This window comes from Mastigoproctus giganteus, chromosome 11, assembly GCF_048544385.1.
Source record: "Mastigoproctus giganteus isolate SK-2022 chromosome 11, ASM4854438v1, whole genome shotgun sequence".
In the NCBI taxonomy this organism is placed as follows: domain Eukaryota; kingdom Metazoa; phylum Arthropoda; class Arachnida; order Uropygi; family Thelyphonidae; genus Mastigoproctus; species Mastigoproctus giganteus.
In genome coordinates this window covers 85,590,526-85,612,618 of record NC_143585.1, presented here as the reverse complement: position 1 = coordinate 85,612,618, position 22,093 = coordinate 85,590,526, and the positions used below count along the sequence as shown (strand labels likewise).

The following is a 22,093-nucleotide window of genomic DNA, read 5'->3' as shown; positions in this document are numbered from 1 at the left end:
CACGCCAAATACCATATATTTGGATCTTAGAAAAGCTTTTGATACTGTTGCACATTGAAGACTACTGCACAAATTGGAGCAGTGTGGCACTGGAGACACTGCTGCTATGGATAAAAGGATGGTTGAGTGGCAGAAGACAGAGAGTGGAATCAATGGACACTGCTCTTCATGGACTAATGTTATTAGTGGAGCCCCTCAGGGTTCAGTGTTAGGTCCATTGCTGTTTTCTGTATTTACTAATGATATTGAAGGCCTCCATAGCCCAGTGGTCAGGAGCGGGAGTTTGGTAGCACACTCTCTTTGAGTAGAATGGAGTTCAAGCCCCTGACTGCTAAATACGGTTGATCTGCCAATCCGCATTGGACCAGCATGGCAGATTGTGGTCCATTTTCTATCAACAAATTGTTTAGGAGGCTTCCATCCTGCAGTGGACTGATAATGGTATATCAAGCTATGTATGTCCAAGTTTGCAGACGATACAAAGGTTGGCAGGATTGTTAATGACAGTAATGATAGTATGCTGCTGCAACACGATCCAGAAAAGTTGAGCATATGGGCTGAGGGGTGGCAACTGAAGTTTAACATTAACAAATGTGAAGTACTGCATATGGGAAGCAGTAACCCCAGAGTAACGTATCTACTGTGTGGTATACTACATTGACAGTGGTAGAGAACGAAAAGGACCCGGGGGTAATTGTGCAGGCAGGTATGAAGTTTTCTGAGCAGTGCAGGTGGTCTGCAAGAGTAGCTCAGGCAATGATATTCAGGAATTTTTCTAGCAGGGAAAAGGAGGTGATTATCCCCTTTATAAGGCAATGGCCAGGCTACACCTCGAGCACTGTATACAATTCTGGAGGCCTCATTTTAAGAAGGATGTAGAGCTGTTGGAACAAGTACAGAGAAGAGCAACAAGATTAGTGAATGGAACAAAGGGCTGTTCTTACAAAGAAAGGCTTAAGTTTTGCAAATTACAATGTCTGGAGACTAGGTACCTGTGAGTGATCTGATTGAGGTGTATAAAGCCTTGAATGGTTTGAGCCAATCCTGATGGGATTCTTCCTCTTGCTCAGAATAATCGCCTGAGAGGGCATAAATTCAAATTGAGGAAAGAGAGTAGTAGTAGGACAGATGTGCAGAAGTTCGCCTTTCGCCAGCGTGTGGTTGATTGCTGGAACAAACTTTCATCTGTCATTGTAAAAGTTGATAGATTAAATAGATTCAAAGAAGAACTAGACATTTGGAGTGAGTTGATTGGTGAAATTAGGTTTTTTTTTGGCTGATTCTATATAAGCTTGCTTTCTTGCATGTGCCTTTACTAATGCCAATACATTGTCCAGAAAATAAAGAAGATAACAGGCGAACTGATTAAATCTGGGGAATCAAGCCAGCTACTCTGAAGTATGAGTGTATATGAGTGTATTTTCACTGATTATTTGCTATGCTGCTGGCACCTGGGTAAAAGATGAACCACAGCCTGGTAAAGAGATATCTGTTCCAGGCTTGTTATTTCAAGGGCCTGTAGGGCCATCGCTACAGTTGCTCTTCAAGTCATCAACGGCCAAACTACCAAATACAGTACAAAGTAGCCTACCATTATCTACAATATCAGAGAAGACAAATACCAAGTAGGTTAAAAAATTTCATCTTAAACCAACAAATATCAGCAAAAGAAGATAATGCCAACATCACAGAAGCTATTTCCAAGGCCTGGCAAGAGGAATGGACTAGATCAGACTTGGGCAGAACTACATTTCTGTTCCTTCCAGTGGTTAGGGTCTTTACAAAACAGGAAATTCAATGGTTTCGCACAGACCTAAACCTTGCTGCTGACAGGGCATGAGAGCATCAAATCCACGCTGTTTGTTCCTAGGGAACAAACAGCTTGGAGTTGATGACACTCACATAATTGCTTCTGTGGCCTCTTAGAAAGTGTCTCACATAATCTACAACTGTCATCTCTACCTGGAGATCAGAATGGAACTACATCTGGAAACAAATATTTACAGTTTGGAAGAAGCCCCACCAGTCTCCAGTAAAGAGACCATGGCATTGAACAATTTTGCAGGCAAGGTTTTCAAGAGAAGTTGTAAGACACTGCACTCACCACCCAACTGAAGAAACCTGCTATCACCTTCGGCCACTCTCCAACTAGTTTCTACTTCTCAAATTCTTTGCAGGGATGCCTCAAATCTATCTCCCCACTCTACCTATCACCTATTCTCACTCCCATACCCCCACTTCTCCCTTCTAAAATCCACACTCCTTTCCAGATTTTTTTTGGGGGGGGGGAGGAGAATATACCCCGGCTTACCTCCTCGTGGCTGGGGACAGCAGACAGGGAGCAGGGAACAAACTCATTCTATGCCCCATGCCTGCAAGGACGTCAGAGCTGGCAAACAGCACACAACATAACAAGCACACGACTCTATGCAGCCACACCTACCACACTGCTGGCATTGGCACATTCCTAATACAGACACTAAAGTGGCCAATGGGGGGAAACCCAGAGACTGCCATGAAAAATAAACACAATTTCACATTTTGTCGTTTCTGTATAAATTGTACTCCCTATATTCAAATTATGCATTCCTTATATCTGTGTGACACCACATCTTTGACATCCAACAATGTCCGTATTTGATGTCTTGATCAGCACTTCAAATTAAACGAATTTATTTACTATACTATTAGCATTGGTGTAGTACCAATGCTATTTTTAGGTCTTTTGAGTTGCTAAGCAACTCACAAGACTGAAAAATACCCAATCAATTATTGCCACCATCATCATCAGCATTTGACTAAATGAAAAAAAATCCCCTCCTTTCAAAAGCAAACACACAGTATATTTAGCCTTTTTTTTTCCTTTTTCTTTTTTTTATGTAAACCCCAAACACGAGAGGTATTAGAATCTATAATACTTAGTACCGTGCTTGGGATGGAGGTTGAGAAGACGAAAGAAGGTATTTGTTGACATTGAACTTGAACTTCTGTAGACTGTAATTTTCAGAAAATACGTATGAAGGAAGGTTGTTATAGAAAACAGCAGTTGAATGAATAAACAAGGAAGATGAAAAGTTGGTTCTGTGAGTTTGAAGTTGGACAGTAAATGGATGTTGGCTGGTGGCGGCACATGTTCGGACTGTTTTGAAAGAGAGAATGGGAATAATAGAAGCTAATTCAGAAGAACAAAGCCCGTGGAAATACTCATTGTTAATGTTTACAGTCTCTGCACAGCGAGTGCAGAGACTGTTAAAGATGAGTCATTAATTAACCTAACTGCCCTCTTCTGAACAGAATCAAGAAGCCTGAGAGAGGTTTTGGGGGCACAACCCCAGCTGTGGGAACAATATTCCATGGTAGGGCGGATTTGCGATTTGTAAAGAGTGAACAGCTGTTTGGAAGAAATGTAACACCGAGAGTGAAAGAGAAAACCAAGTTTTTTTTGATGCAAAGGAAGCAATATTTGTAATGTGCTTGTGCCAAGAGAGATTAAAAGTCAGGGTAATCCCTAAAAGAGATATATCATTTTACCTAGAAATCATAGGGTCACCAAGGATAAGCAGAAGAATCCTTTTTGTGAGATATAAGACAAGGCTGAGTTTTAGAAGGATTGAAATCAACTAAGTTGTCTTTACCATCATTTAAGGAATTGGTAATGGATATTCGAGAAGTTGAAGCTGATTGAGCAAGGCAAGGTTTCTCAAAATGGAAAGTGGAATACAATGTGCTATCATCGGCAAAACTATGGATAGGATTTCCAGTCAATGGAAGAAGGTCATTAATATACAAGAGGAAAAGAGTGGGGGAAAGAACTGAACCTTGGGGGACACCGGCATTAGTGGAGAAGTTAGAAGACAGAGCCATCTACCATCACGATCAGTGAGCGATCAGAGAGAAAACTGGATAACCAATTACAAAAAACAGTTGGCAAACCATAAGATGGAAGCTTGCTTAGAAGACCTTTAAGCCAAACACGATCGAAAGCCTCTGAGATGTCAAGAGCAACTGCTTGTGTTTCACCAAACTTTTCCATTGCATTAGTCCATAAATGGGTAACATAAGCCAGAATATCACCAGTGGATTGACAGTGATGGAATCCATACTGGCGATCGTTGATCAGACGGAAGGTTTCTATGTAGTTTAAGAGTTGGCGGTTAATTGATTTCTCCATTACTTTAGAAAGAGTAGAAGTAATTGCAATGGGACGATAATTGGATGGGAGGGATTTGTCACCCTTTTTAGGAACTGAGCTGGATATGAGCAAATCTCCAAGCAGAAGGAAAAACACCCTTGGAATAAGAAAGTGAAAAAAGGCGGCAAAGAATAGGAGTAAGTTCAGGAGCACAGGTTTTGAGAACAAGTGGAGAAATACCATCAGGACCTGGTGCTTTCTTAGCATCAAAATCCTTCTGATATCCTTTTGACGGAAGACCACAGGAGGCATTGAATGGAGCGTATTGGAAATGGTGGGAAGTGTTTTACCAAGATCATTAATACCAGAGTTGGAAGAAAAATGGGATGCTAGAAGGTCAGCTTTATCCTTGGCTGAAGTGACAACAAAACCATCTGGTTTGGACAGAGGTGGGAGGAAAGATGGGCAAAAGTTGAGGCCAACAGCTTTGGCAAGAGACCAGAATGCTCGGCCATTAGGGCAAGAAGCAAGTTTTCTACTCTTAGCCTGTTCAAACTCTAGTTTGGACTGATTAATAACTGCTTTACAATTGTTGCAAACTTTGCTGTAGGCAGAAAATGAAACTGAAGAATTAGAAACAAGCCAATTATGATATGCAATGTTCTTCTCCTGAACAGCCTTAGTACAATTATTGGAAAACCAAGGTTTAGATAAAGGACAAGATTTTAAAGTGGAATGTGGGATAAAGGATTCCATTCCTGCAAGAATAATTTCACTGACACGATCTGAGCAAACGTTGACATCAGAAGTTTTGAAACAGTAATCCGACCAAGGAAAAGAAATCTCGCAGGTCATCCCATTTTGCATTCTTGTAATGCTTAATAATACGAGGTTGGGAATAGCCATGAGGTAAAGGCTCCATTGGAGAAGAGACAATTACCAAGTTGTGATCTGAGGTGCCTAAAGGACCTCTCACTTCGACTGTGTACTTTTAAGGGTTGTTTGTGAGAACAAGATCAAGCGTGTTGGCTGTATGGTTAGGATTGTCCAATATTTTTGTAGGTAAATGAACAATCTGTGCAAGGTCATTAGTAATTGCAAAAGCCTCAGCATCTCAACCTGCTGGGTCGGTGTGACTAGAAAATGGAAGCCACCTGGAGTTGTGAACATTAAAATCACCAAGGAAAATTACCTCACTGTTAGGAAAGTTAAACTGGAGAAAGTCAAGTTGTAAAGAGAGGAAGTCAAAGAGCTTCAAGTGATTAATGGAGCTGGGAGAACAGTAGAGGCAACAGATGAATTTGACACAATGAGGTACAGAGATTTTAAGCCAGAGAAGATTGAAAAGAGGAGATTCCGGAAAATTACCAAGTCTCTGACAGGGAATATCAGAATGGAATATCTAGTACCACCTTTGAGGCAAAAGAAATGATACAGCGAATAATTTGGGCAACTGAGATGAGCAGTAGCTGAATCAACCGATAACTGAGATTCTGTCAGTAAAAGTACATGGGGTTTGGCAGATTGTAAGTGGAAATGGACGTCATTGAGATTAGAATTGAGACCACGTATATTTGTGAAATGAACTAGGAAGTGTTTGGGAGGTTTAGATCTTTTTGCAGATAAGCTTACTCTATTAGTTTGACAATTCATGGTGTATTCAAAAATAAGAAAAGGTGTCGGGGGGGGGGGGGGGTTACTGTATGAAGTAATGAAATTTTTGGATATGGCGTACACAGGGTAAGAATATACCCAGTTCCTTGACATAATGTGGCCTCGACAATGTCCCCCGCATACACTCTACTCTGGCAGAGTAGAGGTATTAAGATTATATACAACAGCTAATCCGGAAGCCTCCTAGAGAGTTACCAATAGGTTCGGTCTGGTGTACTAACTAGTGGCCGGCCTGCGAACACCGTTTTAGAGCTGTACCCTTGAAATGTAAGGAAGATTGGATCTCGCCACGATGTTCATCATAATCTCAAAAGTCATCAATCATACTGCATGATGGAAGAGATGGGGACAGTTGACCGGAACTTAGCTCTGGAGACTAAATATGGATTCCACCACTTCAAGCCTCTAATAAGCAAAGTGGTGGTATTGCATGATAATACAGAGGGGTGGCTTTCCTCCATGTTGTGTGGGCACCACACCTCGACCACCGCTTACGTTGGTTCATATCTGGATGGTCACCGACATGTGCTTGTTGCATGGAGGTTATACCTAGGATTTGGCTGTCACAGACTATCCAGACTTCACCGATTCACCGAAATTGGGTTTACTTGACTTGAATGTCACCAGAATATCAGTTCCATCAGCGTTTTAGACTCGCAGCTAGCAAGTACAGCTTGTCTGGCATATCTGAGAGAATGTCTTTGACAACCTCAAGGACCAACCTCAATGGAGTACTATGCAGACATGAGTGCGTCACGCAGTCCTTGAGATTCGACGGAGGTGTAGCCCTGTAGCAAACAGCCCTTTCCAGCTCATCCCAAAGATGTTTAATAGGATTGAGATCTGTGGACTGAGTGGGCCACTGCAGCAAAGAAAAGTCATTGTCACGTTCCTGGAACCATTCCATAGTGATTCGGGCTTTGTGCACCAATGCATTATCCTGCTGGAATTAACCATTCGACTGAGGATAAACTGTCAACATGAACGGATGCACTCGGTCAGCAACGATGTGGCATTCACATGTCAGTCTATGGGTATCAATGGACCCAACATGTGCCAAAAAAACATTCCCCACCCCTGCACAGTAGTTGTCAGACATGACTGGTCCATGGATTCATGTTGTTTTTGCCAAATTCTGAGCCTTCCATCAACATGTTGCACCAGGAACTTCGACCCGTCTTACCAAGCAACTATTTCCAAATCCTCGATAGTGCAGTGCTGGTGTTGCTGTGCCCATAGGAGGCATGCTCTCTTGTTCTTCATTGATACAAAGGTATTGTGATGTGGCCGTCGACTGTTGTAGCCCATTCACGACACACATTTTATTATTCGGCGTAATGTGTGACATTGTGGCCCATCTGTTTGCCTGCACAATTCTAGCCATCCTCCTCTGACCTCTCTCATCAACAAACGACTTTCTTCCACAGGAGTGCCGTTTAGAGGATGTTTTTTGTTCACGCACCATTCTCGATACAACCCTGAAACTGTGGTGCGTTGAAAATTTCAGGAGAACTGCCATTTCAGAGATGCTTTGTCCAGCACATCTTCCACCTAGATTACCATGCCACATTCGAAGTCCATTAGATCACTCCCTTTTCCCCATTCTTGCTACAGTTTGTAACGTTTAACTGATACTAGAAAGGTTGTTCTGCTGCATTTATATCCACAACTGTGGTCATGTGACTTGCAACAATGTGGGAGAAACCACATGTGCACAGCAGGGGATGTACCTAATAAAGTGACAGCACAATGTATAATTTACCTGAAATGATCTTGTTGTTTTTCTCTGATTATGTCAATAGTTAATTATGCTTCTATTTCCAGTATAACACTAAACAGAATTTTCCAGGTCAGTTTAGGATTATAATTAATTCAGTGAAGGTTAATTCTGAGACAGATCCAGATTTTATTCCTTCAGAGTGAAAACAGTTAGTTTACCTCCCCCCCCCCACACACACATCTGCCATTATACCTGAAAGTTTAACACATCATGATAAATTCCTAAATATGCTTCTCTGCAGACTATTCAAGACTACTGTCCCATAATGATATGATCTCCTTTATTAAAGAGATTTGATAAGGTTTCATTGTTCAATTTATCACATCTATATCATATGTTTACAAAGCTTGGGACAGTAAATCTGATATGGTTATTGAAGTCTTATTTTTGTGTTGGTGGAAGCTTTTTAATTTATCTGAATTTTTCTTATTGATTATAGCATTGTTTATCTTGAGAATGAAAGTTTTTCTTATGGAAAAGCAAGGTAGGACTTGTCTGCCCTATTATCTTTAGTAATATATTATTGATATATTTTAAATATAAAAAGCGGAACTATGTATAAATATAGCGCAAGCACATCAGAAATACATAGCTATATCTGAATAAATCAGAATATTAGTAAAACGGCATCGTTTTAAGTTATATCTCATATTGTGAATACCTTCACAACGAGTTGCCATGATATTGCACTACTTCAAATAAGTAACGCTTCACCTAAGGAGAAGACTAATGTTACTTATTCTCAGATGGATACCACCACCCATGGTGGTATCCATCTGAGTAGGCACCCGAGTGATGCCTGATGGTGTATCATGTATTTAGACTAAAGCATTTAGGGCATAAGCCTCAAGCTATGGGAGAGTCAGGACTATATATAAATATAGTGCTAGTGCATCAGAAATACATAGCTATATCTGAATAAATCAGAATATTAGTAAAACGGCATAGTTTTAAGTTATATCTCATATTGTGAATACCTTCACAACAAGTTGCCATGATATTGCACTATTTCGAATAAGTAACGCTTCACCTAAAGAGAAGACTAATGTTACTTATTTGTAACATTAGTTAGCATTAGCATTAGTAGAGGCATATGATGCAAGAAAGCAAGCTTATTCAGCATCAGCCAAAAAAAAAAAAAAACCCTCTCCCATTTCACCCCTCCGTTCGTTCGAAATACCTGTCCAGTTGAGCTTAAAATTTGTTTAGGCTATCAACTTCAACAACAAGTGATGGAAGTCGGTTCCACCAACTAACCACCCGCTGGCCAAAGGCAAATAGTTAGTAACATTAGTCTTCTCCTTAGGTAAAGCGTTACTTATTCGAAGTAGTGCAATATCATGGCAACTCGTGAAGGTATTCACAATATGAGATATAACTTAAAACAATGCCGTTTTACTAATATTCTGATTTATTCAGATACAGCTATGTATTTCTGATGCACTAGCACTATATTTATACATAGTCCTGATTCTCCCATAGCTTGAGGCTTATGCCCTAAATGCTTTAGAATATAAAAAGCGGTTATATTTTAAATTAAAGCTGAAACCTGCATATTCTCAGCATGTCTTTTTTTTTTTTTTTTTTTTTAATCAGAATTTAGCCAAATTAATTCCTATGCAAACAAAGTGTGAAAGAAGAAAATGACTGACTGGATTCTATGATATTTAGCAGGTGACATACCTCCCCCTCCCCCAACTCTTCCATCATACAGTATAATTAATGTCTTTCAAGGTTATGATGGGCATTATGGCAATATCCAATCTTTCTTACATTCTATGGGCACAGCTACAAAATGGTGTTCGCAGGCCAGCTGCTAGATAGTCCACCAAACTGAACCTATGGGTAACTCCCTAGAAGGCATACAGATCAACTTGTGTATAATCTTACTACCTCTAGCAAGATTATAAACTAGCTGATTTACACTACTCCCTCCATTCGCCAGAAAGTGAATGAGTAGTGTGTTTGCAGGGGACATTGAGTTTTTACTTATTTTATAAGCTCACTAGGAGGTTCCATATTGGAGCATGGCCTTTTTTAATTTTATTATTATGAGAATAAAGAATCTAGTTATATATTAATTTACCTTCTATTTATACTCTGGGTCACACATACAGGAATTTATGCAGAATTCTGTGTACTTCTAAAATTAAAATCTAATCTTTGCTTCTTTAAACAAATGACAATAACAACAAAAATAATGGTTCTATCATTCACATTGGATCAGATTTGTTATAAAAATATACATAGCACAATTTACCTGACAATCATCCCCAACAACAGCTGCTGGAAAACCATTGGCAAGGTTTCTACCTTCACCATCTTTCTTTTTAGTTATTTCATTGCTAACTGGTGGCTCTTGTTCACTTTTAACTTGTGAATTCTTTTCCAAAGTTGTCTTAAATGTACCTATCACAATATACAATTAAGATGCCTTATTTGTAAAATACCACTCACATCAAGTACAACAATCAGTAAAAATGGAAATACTTTATAACAAAAGATACCTAAGTTTGAAATTTTCTACACTGCTACTCAAGCAACAAAAATTTTGGTAAATAACGAGTAGCTCATGAAAAAGAGATAGAAAGGGAGCAATGATATATACCACTGTGAATTATTAAACTGATGAATTACCAAGAAAATATTTTTAAATCAATCAAACAGAGAAAGTATGGTTTCAAACCATGATCCAAATTAGATAGCATTAGGGTTAAATTAAAACAAATAAAATAACAGTACGGTACAACACAACTTTATTGAAATTGGATATTTATATACACTTATGAGCTAAAACATTATGGCCAGGGAGTCGTAATGCAAACCGAAGCAACTGCAGGTGAACTATGGCAGGGGCGTAGGTCGGGACATGGTATAAAAAGCACCTGATACTGAGCTCCATTAATCAGTGTTACTCTTGTTCTTCAGATGGAAAAAGAAGCAGACATAAGTGAGTTTGACAATGGCTAAATTGTAATGGCCAGACGACTGGGTCAGAGCATATCCAAAATGGCAGAGCTGGTGGGGTGCTCACGGTCAGCCGTGGTTAGTACCTACTGAAAATGATCCGAGGAGGGGGAACCCACAAACTGCCAGCGAGGTGTTGGACAACCACAGCTCATCGATGTACGAGGTGAGCGAAGGCTCTCCCAGACAGTTCGTGGCAACAGAAGGGAGACTGGTGCAACTCACTGGTAATTGGAATGCTGGTGACGGGAGTAATGTATCACAACACACAGTACATCGAACCCTGTTGAAAATGGGGCTGCGTAGCCACGGGCCGCTCCAAATGCCCATGCTAACCATGGTTCACCGGCAACAGCACCTACAATGGGTATGTGTGCATTGAAATTAGACCTTGAGTGATTAAAAGAAGGTCATCTGGTCCCATAAATCATGTTTCCTGTTGCACCATGTGGACAGCCGGGTACATGTGCATCGTTAACCTGGGAAAGTGATGGCGCCTGAATGCACTATAAGACGAAAACAAGCCAGTGGCAGCAGTGTCATGCTTTGGGCGATGTTCTGCTGGGATACCCTGGGTCCAGTCATCCATGTGCCAGGCACTCTGAAATCTACCACCTACCTAAACATCATTGCTGACCAAGAATATCCTTTCATGGCAACTGTCTTCCCCTCTGGTGGTGCCGTATTTCAGCAGGATAATGCACCATGCCACACCACAAAGACTGTTCGTAACTGGTTTGCGGAACATGAGGAAGACTCCAAATTCCTCAGACATCAATCCCATCACGCATCTGTGGTTTGTGCTGAAACAGCCACTCCGATCTGCTGCATCTCAACTAGAGATCTTACAGGAGTTAAAGGATCTGCTGGTTACGTGTTGGTACCAGATACCACATGACACATTTAGAAATTTTGTAGAGCCCGTGCCTTGCCGGGTACGAGCTGTTTTGGCTGCACGCGGAGGACCAACATCATATTAGGTAGGTCATAATGTTTTGGCTCATCGGTGTATATATACACAATTTATCATTTCTTATTTTACGTTTTCTGTTACTACAACAAATTAAATTTCTTTTAGCCCTATTAGGCCTTAATGCCTGAAATGTATCTGTCCATAATGCACCTACATCTCAAAAATGGATCCTAAAATGATCAAGACCCGATGCTAAACACACAGAATGTAAAAAAATCATGAAAAGATATAAGCAACAACATGATAAAAGATCATATTCTCTGGGAATTTCCCATTTAAAACATTTTCCACACAAAAAGTGATTTTTTAACAAGAATGCACAGAGGTGCATTTTGAATTTATTTTAATCCTAGAACTCTCAAGGGGGTCAAAATTTCCCGTGGCTTTTAATTATTTCTATATCTCCTAAAGTTTTCATTGAACAACCTCTAAGAGTAATTGTTATTTAAGGTATGTATTTCATTGTACTATAACTGCATTTAAAATAAGCTGTTTATTTAAAATAATATGTACCTGTTTTTTTTTTTTAGAAAAACAGGTACATATTTTACCACGGGCAACTTTTGCACCCCCCCTACCCTCGGGGATTTGATGTTACCAATTATTATATGGCACAGGTACTGTTACATACAGAGATATAAAAAAAAATTACGTTTTGCTAAACAAAGTTACCCATGCAGTCAGCCATTAACATTAGTGGAGAACACACCTTGCTTTAGTTTTATCTAATTTTTTTAAACATAATTAGCATTAGTAGAGGCATAGGATGCAAAAAAAAAAAAAACAAGCTTATATAGCATCGGCCAGGGGGACTTCCGGTTTCACCCATCCATTCATTTCAAAAGTTTGTCTAGTTCGGCCTTCAATTTATTTAAGCTGTCAACTTCCACAACGAAAGATAGTTTGTTTCAGCAATCAACCACCCACTGGATAAATGCAAATTTCTGCACATCTATTCTACTACTGTCTTCCCTCGATTTGAATTTATGCCCCCTCAGGTGTGTAAACTGAGCAAGAGAAAGTATCCCATCAGTATTGAGCTTGCTCAAACCATTCAAGGCCTTATACACCTCAATCAGATTACCTTGCAGGTGCCTAGTCTCCAGACTCTGCAATTTGCAGGTGCCTCCATAGCCAGGTGGGAAGGAGCAGCAGTGCATAGCACATGCTTCTTGATTAGACCAGGGTTCGAGCCCGTCACCACCAAATATGGAGGACGTGGAGAGGTCAGGGAATGACCACCGCATATCCCGGAGCAATATGGCCTTAGTTGCTAATGCTCCTAAAAACCAAATAACTAACTAACTGCAATTTGCAGAACTTCAGCTTTCTTGGTATTTGGTAATCACAAACCATTGTTCCACTCACTAATCTCACCCTTTTCTATACTTGTTCCAGCAGCTCTACACCTTTTCTAAAATGAAGCCTCCACATCTGTAGTAGTAGTAATAGAGGCATGTGATGCAAGAAAGAAACCAAGCTTATGTAGCATCAGCCAAAAAAAAAAAAAAAAACCCACACACAACCATTCCCTCTAAAAGTTTGTCGTGTTCCTTCCATGAATATATTTAAGCTATCAACTTCCACAACAACAGATGGAATTTTGTTCCAGCAATTAACCATCCGCTGGCTAAAGGCAAATTTCTGCACATCTATTCTATAACTGTCTTTCCTCAATTTGAATTTATACTCCTTCAGGTTCGTAATCTCAGCAAGCAGAAGAATCCCATCAGAATTCAGTGTGCTCAACCCATTCAAGGCCTTATACTGTACACCTCAATCAGATCACCGCACAGGTGCCTAGTCTCCAGCCACTGCAATTTGCAGAACTTAAGCCTCTCTTGGTAAGAGGACCGCTTCATTTCCCTCACCAATGCTGTTGCCCTTCTCTGTACACGCTCAAGCAACTCTACATTCTTCCTAAAATGAGGCCTTTTGACCTGTATGCAGTACTCAAGGCATAGTAGATCATTACAAATGGATAATCATCTCCTTTTCCCTGCTAGCAAAATTCCTCTATATAATTGACAATACCATGACCTGCCCTGGAAGCCTGTCTGCACTGCTCAGAAAACTTCATATCTGACTGAACAATCACCCCTAGATCTTTTTCATTTTCTACCACCCTAAGTGTGGTACCACACAGTTGGTACATTTCTTTGGGGGTTACTTCTACCCATATGCAGTACTTTGCATTTGTCAATGTTAAATTTCACTTCTCAGCCTATCTGCCCAAATTTTCTAGATCCTGTTGCAGTTGCACACTGCCATTACTGCCATTAAAACCCTGCCACCCTTTGTATCATGTACAAACTTCGACACTAAGCCTGATATACCTTTACCAATATCATTGATAACTATACAAAACAACACCGAACCCTGTGGGATTCCACTAATAACATTAATCCACAAAGAGCAGCATCCATTGATTACCAAGCTCTGTCTTCTCCACTCAACCACCTTTTTATCCATTGTAGAAACTTACCCTTAATACCATACTGCTCCATTTTGTACAGTATTCTTCCATGTACAACAGTGCCAAAAGCTCTCCTGAAATCCAAGTATAGCCACTCCCTGGCTTATGTCATGCTCAACTTCCGGAAATTCGACTTTATGCAAGTTTTTGCCGGATGGTGCAAACTTAAAAAAAAAAATCCCGGAAATGTATTTTGCATCCTGTAGGAATAAATGGAGGTATCATGAAAATATCATGATGTGTGAACCCAATCACACATTGATTTTTTTTTTTGGTAATTCATTCCTCAACCTCGAAAGTTGAAATTTTCGCTATATAACTAAGCTATTTATCTCTCTAAAAGGTCATTTTTATAATGGAAATTGCACTAAACTTTCATCATTATCATATGGTCCGTTATAAGAATCAATTTCGAACACCTTTGTGATATTTTTCTAAAACACATTTCTGGAAGACACTACCATAAAACAACTTGCACTTTCTGGTTTATTGGGGTTTTGTGTTAGCGCAATCTATTTTAAATGTGTAGTAAACTCGATCTTATTGCACTTGTGGTAATCCTGATAACTTGAATTCTCTGTGGGTTTTTTATGTTACGGTATTATGATGAAATGAGTTCCCCTTCACTGAAATCTTCAGTCATATAAAAACAAATTAATTTTCAGAATCTTGTATTCATTCCTATTTACTTATTACAATGATGAAGGGAAAGGGACTAACGGAAAGTGCAAGTGCTGACAGTGCTAGGAAATTAAACAAAATTGATTTAGAAATGAAGATGGTTAATTAAGAAGTACAAAGCAGGACACAGTTTGTCATCTATTGCACAGAATTAGATCTTGCTGCTTCAACAGCAAATAGTATTTTAAGGGACAGTGCACATAAAACAGAACATGTTAAAGGATAACGTATTTAAGATCAACGGTGATCACAAAACAGTGTTCAAGTGCTACATCGAAGATGGAAATGCTATTAATCATATGGGCGGAAAATCAGATTCAGAAGAAAGTGCCCCTGAGTCCAATGATCATTCAAACTAAAGCAAGAAGTATTTATGAAGATATTAAGAATAAGTACGGTGAACCCCAAGCCAAGTTTGTGGCAAGCAACTGGTGGCTCAATAGGTTCAAGCATCGCACTGGTTTTCAAAACATTAAAGTATGCAGTGACGTCGCTAGTGCCAATTCTGCAGCTGAAGATTAATTTTGTGATGTGTTATAAAAAAAACACTTCTAAATCTCCACAGCCTTCAACTTCTGCATGTTTATCAGCTGGAGAGTTAATTCTGGCAATTATGCTCGAAAGGTAAAACTTGCTGACATTATGCCTGTCTCCACCCTCTTTTTGAAATTTTTGTAATTTCGCACAAGTTTCTAATTTTTCCTGTGCATGAGATAAAAGAATTGAATAAATAATTCTATTTACATGTTTGTCAAACATTTCTTTTTTGCTTCAATCAAATCTGTCAGTGCTGCATAAGCATTTAGGGAAATTCCAACTCACTTAGTTTTGTGGAATGCAACCCATACGTAAGTCGGGGAGTGGCTGTATATGATATCAAAATTATTTTTTTTCATCTAGTTCCTTTGTAACCACATCATAGTATCCAATCAAATTTGTCAGAGAACACTTTCCCTTAACAAACCCATGCTGTGTATGAATTATTGCTGCAGTCTTGTCTAGATGATCCTGCAATGCATCTTTAACCAGTGACCCCACTATTTTACCCAGAACAGAAATTAAACTAACTGGTCTGTAATTACTCATGTCACGCTTAGATTCCCCTTTGTGAATTGGGGATACATTTGCACATCTCCAGTCCATGGGGACCACCCCTGAGTCCAAAGATGCTCTCATAATTATGGCTAAGGGTTTGCTTAGTTGCTTTGCCGCCTCCTTTAATGTAACTGGATAGATCCCATCAACCTCAAGTGCCTTTCTTAGGTTTAACTTCAACTATTTCTCTTCCACTTTTCTCTCACTTATTACAAAATCATTAAGCACCCTGTTACAGTTTGATACACTTCTGGCATTTTCCTCCCTTAATAACTCTTCATGTGTGAATGTAGATGCAAAATACTCATTCGGATTATCAGCAACCTATGGAGGATCATGAACAGTCGAACCATCGATATCAAGTGGACCAATCTGATTCATCCCTTTCCTTTTAGAATTTATATAAGTAAAGAAGTCCTTGCTGTTTTTCTTTGCATCCTTTGCCAGATTTCTCGTAATCTACCTTTGCTTGCCTAACCTCCTTGTGACTTGATTACAGACTAGCTTATATCTGCCATAGGCTTCTTGCATCGCCTTATAATTTATATGCATCCCATGCATTTTTTTTCTCTGCCACAAGTCTCATTAGTTCATTAGAGATCTATTTAGGCCTAAGCCTTGAATAATATATGATATCAAAATTATTTTTTGCATCCAGTTCCTTTGTAACCACATCATAATATCCTATCAAATTTGTCAGACAAGACTTTCCCTTAACAAACCCGTGCTGTGTCTGAATTATTTCTGCAGTCTTGTCTAGATGATCAAAGACTGGTTAAAGATGCATTGCATCTTTAAACAGTGACTCCATTATTTTGCCCGGAACAGAAGTTAAACCAACTGGTCTATAATTACTCGTGTCACCCTTTGTGAATTGTAGATACATTTGCACATCTCCAGTCCGTGGGAACCTCCCCTGAGTCCAATGATGCTCTCATAATTATGGCTAAGGGTTTGCCTAGTTGCTTTGCCGTCTCCTTTAATATAATTGGATAGATCCCATCCACCCCAGGTGCCTTTCTTATGTTTAACTTCAACAATTTCTCTTCCACTTTGCTCTCAGTTATTACAAAATCATTAAGTATCCTGCTACAATTTGATAACCTTCTGCCATTTTCAAACCTTAATAATTCCTCATGTGTGAATGTAGATGGAAAAAACTCATTCAGTTTGTTTGCTATCTGAGCAGGATCATTAACAGTCGAACCCTCGATGTCAAGTGGAGCAATCAGATTCATCCCCTTCCTTTTAGAGTTTATATAAGTAAAGAAATCCTTGCTGTTTTTCTTAGCATCTTTTGCCAAGGATTTCACGTAATCTGCCTTCGCCTGCCTAACCTCCTTTGTGACACGATTACAGACTAGCTTATATCTGCCATAGGCTTCTGAGTAGCTTGATAATTTATATGCATCCAATGCATTTTTCTTCTCTATTACGAGTCTCATTAGATAACCATTTAGGCCTAAACCTTGAACAATATTTCTTAACAGGTATGAAACTTTTAGTAGCTTCCACGATTAATTCCTTGAATGCTTCCCACTTAGAATTTACTGTTGGTAACATCATCAATTTATCCCCCTGTACAGAATTTAAAAACTGTCGGAGACCACTGTACTCACCTTTACGGAAGCAAAAACTCTTTCCTTTACCCCTGATGGTAATTAAATCTTTAAGTAAATCCCACATCAGTACACTGTGATCACTGCTACCTAGTGGTTCCTTTATCTGCAAATTCTTAATACACGAATGATCACTGCTGATAACCAGATCAAGAGTATTACTTTCTCTGGTTGGCTCTCGAACATGCTGCTGCAGAAAACAATCATCCAATAAATCCACAAAAGTCTGACTAGTGTGTGAGTGAACAACCCACAAGTTCCAGTCAATATCTGGGATGTTAAAATCCCCCATTATAAGACATTCCGATTTACTAGCCCATTCTATTTCTCTGTACAATTGTTCATTGTACTCATTCGAGTCATTAGGCAGATATCACACTCCTACTCTTATCACACTCCTCCTCCCTTTCTATCCTTTCTGTACATATTGTACTCCCCAAATTCCAGTTCAGTATTCCTTATATCTGTGTGACACCACGTCTCTGCTATCCCAACAATATCCGCCTTTGATGTCTTGACCAACACTTCAAATTCATCAAATTTATTTACTATACTTCTAGCATTGGTACACATGCAAGCATACATGCTCCTACTTCTATTCTTAGTTACCCTAACACATCGCATATACCCACCTATTTCAGGATGACTGCCATCTGTCCCTGAAACCCCCAACATCCCACGCTCCAGGTCGCTACTTATTCTAATAGAAGTTGTGCAAGAATCACCTTCACCTCTGCCTATGGCTACTGTTAAACTATTAGTCCTTGTATCCTCCCAAGCTAGCAGTTTTCCGACCCACCTAACACTGCCTGGATAGCATCAGCAAATATTCTTGCACCCTTTCTATTTAGGTGTATCCCATCCCTATAGAAGCAGTCTCTCCTGTTAACAAGTACAGTCCAGGCTGAAAAAAAATTCTACCCCTTGAGCCTTGCACAATCTTTCCAGGGCCAAATTGATCGACAAGGTTCTCATCATATACTCCCTTCTATCGTGTCTGGGCAGAATTGCAGACACTTTCAAATTCAACCCTAATTCTCGGCTTTTGTTCAACAGTGACCTGTACTTGTTAAGTAATTCTGCCGGTCTCCTACTCCTAATATCATTAGTGCCAACGTGTACAACTATATCACCTTTTGTCCCCTTAATAGATGATATCTGCTCTACAACGTCATCAACCTTTGCCCCTGGCAGACATACCCTGGTCCTGTTCCACCTATCCTTTTTACAAAGCATGTTTCCCGTTTCCCTGACAACAGAGTCTCCAACAACTACTAGTTCCTGAGGGACCAGCGCATTCTGCCTTGGGGGTTGCCGCTGTGTTGCGCGATGACCAAGTGCAAGCTCTGGCGTTGATGTGGGCAGCTGAGAGCCTGATGGGCCCGTCAATATAGATCTTTCGAGGGCATCCACCCTGTCCTTCAAACTCTCATATAGGCCCATAACAACGCTGAATTGTCGCCTGATTTCCTTACACTCCTTACAACGCACACACACAAAGACATTCCCCCACGGCAATGTCACGTTCCATTCCAGAGAGTTCGGCAAACATTTCACAAGTTGCACATTTTTTTTAGGCTGTGATGCGTTGGAGAATCGTCCCCCTCAGTTCTCACCCGAGTCACAGCACTCCTGCCACTTTGAGCCCGTTTGCTTTGCTGCTCTAGTTTGGGGCAGACTCACTATACAGAAGAAGATTTACTAAAAGAAAACTGGTAAATATGGAATGCTCATGTGCATGCTTACAGATAAAAAAAAACTTTAAATTAATAAAATCAATATATGAAATTAATTAAATGTCAATACTATGATATCTAATAGAAACAGTGAAGCGTAATACTCTATAAATTATACGTTAGAGCTACCTAACTACCTCAATTAAAAATTTGAATTCCCTACCACTATATACAAAAACAATGGCTGCAATCGAACGAAATAATGGTTATTAAGTATTACGTATATCTACAAAAACTGTTTATCTAAATTATAATAAAAATAACCAGCGTAACTATAACTATAAGACTACATATTAAGTACAATATAAAATAACAATTATGTAAATAAAAAGGCAAACACTTATCGTTTTTTTTCGGAGCCTGCAACTGACAGCTGTAATGTTTAAAGAGAGTCAGCGCCCTCTTTACTGAGGGCGCTGACTCACTATACAGAGGAAGATTTACTAAAAGAAAACTGGTAAATATGGAATGCTCATGTGCATGCTTACAGATAAAAAAAACTTTAAATTAATAAAATCAATAAATGAAATTAATTAAATGTCAATACTATGATATCTAATAGAAACAGTGAAGCGTAATACTCTATAAATTATACGTCAGAGCTACCTAACTACCTCAATTAAAAATTTGAATTCCCTACCACTATATACAAAAACAATGGCTGCAATCGAACGAAATAACGGTTATTAAGTATTACGTATATCTACAAAAACTGTTTATCTAAATTAAAATAAAAATAACCAGCGTAACTATAACTATAAGACTACGTATTAAGTACAATATAAAATAACAATTATGTAAATAAAAAGGCAAACACGTATCGTTTTTTTCGGAGCCTGCAACTGACAGCTGTAATGTTTAAAGAGAGTCAGCGTCCTCTTTACTGAGGGCGCTGACTCACTATACAGAGGAAGATTTACTAAAAGAAAACTGGTAAATATGGAATGCTCATGTGCATGCTTACAGATAAAAAAAACTCATTATGTTTTGAATATGGAAAGGAGCACAAAGCCATAACATGAAAACATGATGTGCTACCAACTTTCTGTCATTTTCGTTGAAATTTAACTAATTGAAATCAACTGATTTAGGCAAAATCAGTTGATTTCATCCATGTTATCAAAAAAAAAAGTTAAGTTGTTGGTTAGTGTGATCATTACTATGAAATCTAAAAACATGCTCTAAAATCAGCAAAAAATGACAAAAAACAATTAATACGTTTCATAAAATGTGTGAGCGATTTGAGCATACACAGTTCTGCCTATAGAGAATCTGCTGCAATCCCCCCCCCCTTCTCATTCTTTTGAGAGGACACTGTTTTTCTATATTTACATACTCAAGAGTGAATTTCTACCTGAGCACAAGTTTACAAAAACACTCTTTTCACTGTAAAGTGAAGGAAATATCTCAATTTGCAAGGAACATTAAAAAGCACCATGACTTGTAAAGTGGCCAACACTCTTCTGGTCACATTATGGCTTACTTTCAGGTAGAAAATACTGTTCCAAATTTATTTCCTGCCTTAAAAATGCATTATAAACCAAACAAATGGCAAAATACTAAGATTTCAATGCAAATGCACAAAAAAAAAATAATAATAATAAATAAATAAAAAATATTTATTTCAATCCTTCCAGAATAAAGTGTATAGACAAATATTCGGGTTGCTTATGGGACTAAGTCTGAGTGGTCTTATTGCTGAAATATATTTAGTAAAATTGAACTGATATATTTGTCACCATTTTAACCTAAAATTACCTTTTACAGGAAATGTTTAGATGACATTCTCATCATATCAGATGAGCAGACTACTAATAATAATCTTTACGGACTCTCAACAACATACATACACGGTTAAAATTCACATTGGAGATTGGAGATATACAGACAATACACTATACTAGTTATCATCCTTTCACCTACAAATGTTCCATTACGTTAAATCAGTTTACAAAAGCATATAAATATTCAACAACTCAGACTGCATTAGATAATGAAATTGATGAACTCACATACAGGTTTTTAAACAGGGGATATCACTTTATACCATGAACAATATTAAACTACAGGCCATAGGAAGGTTAGATAACACAGGAAATAGTAACACAATAAGGAAAAAACATTTTCTTACAATTTCATACATTCGGAAAGGATACAAACAGCTTAATATTCTTTTCAAAGACACTGAATTCAGGGTTATAGTGAAACCAACACAGAAACTTCATTCCATATTAAAAAAACGCTCTGTACTCCCCTCTTTCCCCATAGATATGTGTGATGTGGTATATAATATTCCACGTGGAAACTGTGATTCCTCACACGTTGAATCGAGAAGGTGCCTTTTGGACACGCATCTTAAACAACATGCTAAGTCATTTAGGGCAATAACGACCACAGCATCTGAACTTTCATTCCATGCTATAAACGAGGATCACATTTTCCTGTTTGATGATGCTAAGGTTTTGAGTGTTCAACACAATTACACAAAGCTTTTAATTGCAGAAGACTTAGAAATGCGAATATTACGTAACTCAATTAGCATACAATGACCATTTCCCATGTTGGATTCGTGGACTTTTATGCGCACGTAGTTACAAGTAATCTCCCATACACATCATGCATTTGGATTCTTTCCTGTGAAGACAACAGTATGTCAAAAAGTTTGGTCCTCTTAAGGAAGGAAGTTTTTTAGAAAACTGTTTTCATCATAAGTAAACTCCATGATAATTTTTTACCAATGTTTATTTAAAATTTTTGACAATTCTTCAGTAACTCAAAGTTGCATGGTGGATTGGATAGGTCTGGGGTCAGGTTGGGGCTTTCAACTATGATCCCGGGGTATCTGATCGGTCATGGATTAAGAGGATTGAACACATTTAATAGTATTTTAATGAAGGTTATGTAATTTTAAATCTTTTTAAAAATTGTCTAAAATAAGTTGGGTTTGGAAAGTTGTGTAG

General features: G+C 38.7%; 1 protein-coding gene across 1 annotated transcript in view; it reads right to left on the bottom strand.

The window, feature by feature from the left end:
- The window catches only part of NSD (Nuclear receptor binding SET domain protein), a 402,839-nt gene that overhangs the window by 191,480 nt on the left and 189,266 nt on the right, over window positions 1-22,093 (bottom strand). Inside the window, 1 exon segment of the mRNA XM_090385568.1 lies at window positions 9,847-9,995. Coding sequence (XP_090241694.1) covers window positions 9,847-9,995 — 149 coding nt within the window.